This window comes from Sceloporus occidentalis, unplaced genomic scaffold (genome assembly GCF_023333645.1).
Source record: "Sceloporus occidentalis isolate IW3139 unplaced genomic scaffold, rSceOcc1.0.p SCAF_383, whole genome shotgun sequence".
NCBI lineage: Eukaryota > Metazoa > Chordata > Lepidosauria > Squamata > Phrynosomatidae > Sceloporus > Sceloporus occidentalis.
Window position 1 is genome coordinate 77501 of NW_028317363.1, and position 7297 is coordinate 84797.

General features: G+C 34.0%; 1 protein-coding gene across 1 annotated transcript in view; it reads left to right on the forward strand.

Annotated features, from left to right (window-relative positions):
* The window catches only part of LOC149273362 (homeobox protein goosecoid), a 1963-nt gene extending 722 nt beyond the window's left edge, over positions 1–1241 (forward strand). Inside the window, exons 2-3 of the mRNA XM_089506410.1 lie at positions 339–598; positions 1089–1241. Coding sequence (XP_089362536.1) covers positions 339–598; positions 1089–1241 — 413 coding nt within the window. The remainder of the gene's footprint in view (positions 1–338; positions 599–1088) is intronic.
* The last annotated feature ends 6056 nt before the right edge of the window (positions 1242–7297 follow it).

Below are 7297 nucleotides of genomic sequence, written 5' to 3' on the forward strand. Positions count from 1 at the left end.
CGTTATTTACATTTAGATTTCTATACATTTATGATTTTGAGCTCACATAAAAGCTTTATCTTAAATTTGCCCCTAACCCACTTATAAATATACCCCAACCTAAAGTAGTATTTCTAAAACTGGTTCCCTGCTTAATTTTTTTTTTTTGAAACCCGATTAATATATTTTGCTCTGGGCTTTGTCATAGTGATTTGTTGCATTACTCCCTCCTGGTACTGAAAAGGTTAATGTCAAAAGGACTCATAGTTTTGTGAACATTCCACAACACAACGTATCATCGTGTCTGTCCTACTATCTTAATCACTGATCATCACTGATCATCACACCTTCTTCCACAGCCTATGAAGGGTCCAGCTCGGTCCTTATGCCCCCAGTTCCTCACCAGATGCTCCCCTATATGAATGTGGGAACCCTATCCAGGACAGAACTTCAACTCCTCAACCAGCTCCACTGCAGGAGGAAGAGGAGACATAGGACCATCTTCACAGATGAACAGCTAGAAGCCTTGGAGAATCTCTTCCAGGAGACTAAATACCCTGATGTGGGCACCAGGGAACAGCTGGCCAGGAGAGTCCACCTGAGAGAAGAAAAAGTGGAGGTAAAACCCCCTTCTCTGCCTCTAGCGAACACCTTGTAAGGGCCACATCACCACCTCATCACCTAATTCAAAGGCACCTTGGACATCCTTGGACACTGTTGCCTTCTGGATGATTTATCTAAAACGTCTCCAACAGTCCTGCTATAATGACCATGGCACATATTCCATTATTCATTATAAGAACTCCCTAAAAGGGAATACACAATAATAGTTATTTTTGCTATTTTTTTTAAAGATAATATACATATTAACCATTATTCATTTATTATATATATATATCACTTATATTAATCTGGAGAGGTCTTAGTTTAGAACGCAATGTCAAGATTTTTTTTTCAGATCTATTGCCTTCCTTGATTTTTTTGGAAAAGTACATAACGTAGCTGTTTATCCATCCTATATTTTATTTAAAAAATAACAAAACCCATGTGTAACATTGTTTCTTATCCTCCAAAAACATCAGCTGACATGTGTCTTATCTTTTTTGCAGGTTTGGTTCAAGAATCGCAGAGCAAAATGGAGAAGACAAAAGAGATCTTCATCAGAAGAGTCAGAAAACACCCAAAAGTGGAATAAATCTTCAAAAGCTTCAGCAGAGAAAGGGGAAGATCATGAGAAAAGTGATTTGGACTCAGACAGTTGATTAACCCCTTGGATATGGGATCAAATAAAAGAACTTTCACACAAGAGGAAGCTCCCAGTTGCACAAGCAAATGCCATGTTTTGGGATCTGTACATAGAGTGTAAATATGATCGACTTGATTACCTGTAAATAAAGTATGTTGCAGACAACTTGCACAGATATACACTGTACTGAATGTTCTATTTATACCTTAAATTAAAGGGATTACCCCAATAAACAGATGGTGACACCACCTTTTTTCTCTGTACCTCTATATATGCAAGGCTTGGAAATGCTGTAGAAAGGTAAGTGTCTGATACTTTTTATATTACATGGAGTTGAACCTCAGGAGGACTTCTTCTAAATTACATTTGTGTGATATGATGAATCCAGGACTGAGATTAACTAACATTTCTGGGGAATCAGATTAAATAGGATCTATAAAATTAAATTCTCTCAATGCAATATTTTAAGCAGTTTCTGTTAATTTTAAATTTGAGGGCTAATTTAAAGAAATTAATAAGAAAGATACATTATAAATATACATTCTTAATTTTCGAATCACTAATTTATTGTTTTAAATGAAAAAATATAAATTATGTAAAGTTGGAAGCCAAACTACTTAAATATGAGCGTATATATATATATATATATATATGATATTTATTTAATGTCTATATTATAAGTAAAACCTAATACTTTTTTTGTGTCTGTTGCATTTAAATTAACTTAAAGAGAAAAAAATAAACTGTTTTGTTTAATTAAATTCACAACTGTTTAGTACATTGAAATTATTTTAATGGTATTAGTAGTTTTGTATAAAACTTACTTGTAAATCAAAACCAAGTATTAGATAATGTTTAATCTGTTAAAAAATGAAACATAAAAGTTTCTTTTTCCAAAAGAAACTTTTGTAATCTAAATTTTTTTTTAATAACTACTACATTAAATTATTAGTTTAGGTTTTTGTTTTGTTAGAATGAGTATTAGTATTTTTAATTATTTCTTTTTTGAAAATAATCATCACTTTTTGTCATATATTTTATTTATTTCACCTCTACTTCTAACCTAGAATTCAATATATTTATTAACAAATATTTTAGTCCCAATAATGATTTGGCAGACAGGCCTGTATTCTATTAACCCTGCAAACTCTCCAAAAAGAACTTGTATAATTATACCAACCTTTAAAATGTAATATTTTGGGTTTTTATTTTAATTATTTTTTATTTAATATCACTAAATTTGAAATTGACACATATATGAAAAATAATTGGATTTCCTACTGATTAAGTATAAATTAATTTTATTATTAATTACTTATATAACTTTAATCCAAAAATATAATGTCTTTGACTACATGCATACAGAATAGATTGCTTATATGTCAACCTATGGTCCTGGAGAGATATGTATCTTATGTTTATACAAAGGGTAAACTGCTTGTGAAGGTGACAGACATGTAGTATGTAGCGTGTGTTTTTTACACTATTGTTGAGCTTTACACACAGTGCCACTGCCAAGGTTTTGGTCGTGTTTGTGACTGGTCAATACAGAAACTTTATTTGGTTGAACCGAACTGTATTTTCATTATTTTCACTAAATAATGTTTAGTTTTTATTTGTCTTTAACCAGATCACAAGTTGTAACCCAAATTCTTATTTGTTAAAAAAACACCAGCAATTTTATACTTAAATATAAAATCATAATATCAATATCAGGTTTTTTTCAGGCGAGAAATCATAAAAATGTTGTTTGCTTCTCGTCGGCTTCTTTTGAATCAAATTGATACGTGGCAAGTACTTTTTTCCATGATACCTAGTAATAGGAAACTTTTTCGGGTTCCATAGAATGGGTTTTAAAGTCTCCCTTCCATCCATTTGAAGTCAGGTTATAAGCCAACAAAGAAATCATGGTTACTTACTATAAATAAGAGTTCATTAACCAAATGGAAATATATAAACTGTATATATTAATTTGCACAAACTTGTAAGGGTGTGGGATTAAATTAACTGCTCCTCTTCTCTCTGACAGTAAATTAACTATATTGTATTAATACTATTTGACTCGGTTCGAGTGGAATTGGGTTTTTAATAATTCTCACGCAAGGTAAGGAAATAATCAGACTGTTCGTGAATCTGTTTACCAATTTTTTACGTGTTTCAGAGAGGCTCAAAGTTCTTGAGTTTCCGTGAAAGTCTAACGGGGAAACCGCGTTTTTGGAATCCGCGTCAACAGGTAACGAAAGTATGTTTTTTTTGAAGTAAAAATGGCAAATGGTGTTACTTGGTCTAACTAGGAATCTGGAAAAAGAATAGCGTCTACTCGTATGGAGTATCCAGGTGCTCCTTTTTCTCCTAACAATGTAGACATTAGACACTGGCGGAGAGGATTTACTAAGTAAAGTTGGAGAGAGTTCATTTCAGGGAAATCCCTCAATGGAACTTGCTAATCAACTTAGCAACGTGGCTCCGTGGAAAGGTATTTCAATGGAATGAGTAGGAATGTAGATAACGTGCTATTATAGAAGATGTATGGGGACTTGCGTATATTTTTCTATTCATCTTCCAAGCACTACAACCATGGTGTAGATAATGGAATAATCATTTTAGTGAAACCGATAAGAAGCTCATTGCCATGGGTTCCTAGCTTTCTAAGAGGTCCTCTAGAGGATATATGGGAGAAATCTATACCATTGTCCTTTTAAACAAATATGTAATAATAAATACAATATTATGGTTTTTTTTAAACTATGTATAATTATAATTTTTATTGATTGTATTAAGGATGGGCCCAAATAAATCTTGTTGCTTAGGTTCCTCCGAAACCTACAGCCCCTCTTGACCATTACAAATGCCCGGCAGTTAACAGAGGAACAAATATGTTAGAAGATAAGTGAATGCTGGTGGACGGCGGTGTTGTCACCATAACAACCAATAGAATGTACCCGCTCATTCCACTAGTTTGAGTACTTTGCTCCAGATTGGCCCTTTATAGCTAAAGAAATATAAATTTGTAATGGCTAATATTTTTGTTGTTGTTTTGTATTGATATAAGAACAAAAGAAAAAGAATGTAAAGGGAGAAGAAGAGAAAGAAAGAAAGAAAGAAAGAACGAAGAAAAGAGGCATTGGAAAACCAACAACATAGGTAAATATTGTTACCCCCAGTCCGGTGTTGTTGGGTCCATTGATTCTATGGATATATATATGTTAACAGTGATTTATCACAGGCTGGATGTCGTGTCTTTACATTTTTTAGCATGTTTATAAATTTTTTTAACGAAGCAATCACTGTGGAAGCCGACGGAAAGTTCCCGCTGGGTTGCTCCATATTCAGTGCTTTGCGCTGGAAAAAAGCTTCTCCCTCGTCTGCTGCAGACTGACTCTGGGTGAAAGATGAGCGAGTAATGGCCGTGCTTTTCTGGGTCACTCACATTTGTTTTGTGGGCTGTAGTATGTGCTCGTGGCTTTAGGGCATCAAAGAGTACCAGCAGCTGGTAGATATGTAAAAGAATATGAAATTGTGCATTGCATTGCCCCAAAAAAGAATACCGTAACCCCCCCTTGGCAATGGGCATAAAATGCTAAATGATATAAGGCTGTATTATGCCCATACTCAAAGGCAATCTATTATTATATTATTACTATTATATGTAATATATATAATATACTATATATATATATATATATATATATACTAACCATTTCATAGCCAGGGGCCTTGCTAGTGCGTTGTTATATTAACTTATCAGTGGATTATGTCAATTTGTACCATAAATAAAATTTGTGTTCAATTTAGACACATTTACCATTTGCTTTTTTATGTACTATTTTATATACTGTTGTTGCAGTAAAGGTGCATTGTATATATACAGCTCGCTTCTTCCGATCCTGCGCTGACAATCAAGATCCTAAAAAGATGGAAAGTGACATTGTATATACTCACAAATCCCCAGACTTTGTAAAGCTGCAAACTGAATGAAAATCAGCAAAGAAATACAGCTCCTTACGGCATTCTGTGTGAGTACCATATTACTTTTACCCAAGATATTTTTTTATATATTATTGCCTTAAATATATATATTTTTTAAATATATATTTAAGTTATATGTAATAACGGTGCAATGATGCATAAATTATTTTTTATATTATTATTATTATTATTCATAGCTAGTCAAAAATACAGTTTGAGTGATATCATTGTGGTTTATGGCCTAAAACTTGATGGATCTGAGGATGAACTCAACTACAGGGGAGGCCTATAATGCTGAGTAGAGCCAGATATTCAACTGATTTATGCAAATCTAAAGTAGAAAAAAAACAAATTTCTCAGCAGAAAGAAAGATATAATAGAATGAAACGTGAATTAATGCATACTGCTTCAAAGCAGATCTGTCGCTTTTCCTACATTTTACATTTTCCGATTCTATACACTAAATAAACAAATGTAAAGACATTTACAGATTATACTAATTAATGTATTTGTAGGAGAAACCCATCTTATATGTATACCAGTGGGGCCGCCATCTTTACTTCTTTTGTATACCGCTGGGGCAGCCATCTTTATTTCTGTCTCGGGCTTCTCATGATTGATCCTCGATATTAAGCTATTTCTCCTCCACGTTGCTAATCGATTGGTTTCCGGCAGCCTTTGTAAGGGTGAAAGAGAAGAACTTCAGTTTCATTTTATGGAAGAAGTTACATAGAAGTCATGTTATTTTGTACTTCTGTATAACAGGCTTCACTCCTGTAAGCCTTGTAAGAAAGGGAAGAAACGCGAGTCAAAACACGCATTGCATTTAATGGAGCTGAATTGTTGGGTAGACTGGATGGGCCGAATGGTTCTTATCTGCCATGATTTTCTAAGTTTCTAATCAATAGCTTTTAACAGTTTTATGATCGGAGCCTGCCCATCGACAACGCAGATTAGTGTATTGTTTGTAAGTGGAGCAGATATTCCACTTTGCAAACTTATTGAAGGCCTCCTGCCCAGACTATCTTATGTGTTTGGTGCTTCGTTCGGAGAGTTTATAATCTACCTTAAAATAAGAGTCACGGAGACCAAATTAAATCTCCAGTGTCTCACGTCTTGAGGATCTACTCACTAAAAGCCTAGAAGCTGCACAAATGACCCTGGTGTAGAAGAACCTTATTGAGGTTCAACCACGATCGCTAAATCGTATCAACACTGAACGTGGAGGGGTCTTGCATTACAAAATTTTGATGGACCTAGGAGTAACCCTGCCAAATAATTACATTTTTGAAAACTCACAACCAAGCTGAAAGCAACTTTCTCTGAGAGTTTTCTCTATTGCACTCTTAGAAACACAAAAATGGGTTTATTTTATACAACTACATCTACTGAGCTTTTACCCAAAAAATGTTCCGTTTTGTTTGCCGTTATTGAAACTTCCGCTACCGTTTAAAAAAAAAAAAAATAAGCTCAGCCACCATCCCAAAGTAAAATAAAGTTGACATTACATTGTCCAGTGAAACAAAGTGTCAGTCAAATGACTGAATTTTAATTCACCAAATCCAAAAGCAACTAAGGCCCTAGACAACGTTTGACGTTTTGGTTTTAGTAGATATCATTGGTTTTAAGAAACCCCCAAAAAACCCTGTGGTCTCCACGGCGTGTTTAACCAGTCTGATCTGATTGAACAGTGTACTTTAATACAAATATTGACCATACCTCCCTACCAAAGTGCCCATAAAGCTGCTTAGAAAGTTTTACTTTGGTTATGTTGAAGCTCGTTACTAATTCTAGAATTTTATTTCATGAATGTCGAGCCATTATGGTAGTTAATCCACAAATATTGTGAAACATTTCAACCATACCTGCTCAATTTTTCTTATTTTACTATTTTATCCAATTCTCATTTATCTCCATCTGTGTCCTTGACAACTTTAGTCTATTATATTGTCCATCAGCATTAATTTACTATAAGGTTGATGACTTAGTCAAGAAGGCCCCACTATTTGCTTGATGGGATAGGCATTGGTGTCGACTTCTACATCCCTCTTTGCAGCGAGATTCCAATTGACCAATTTCTGAAGCTTCTATAAACGAAACAAT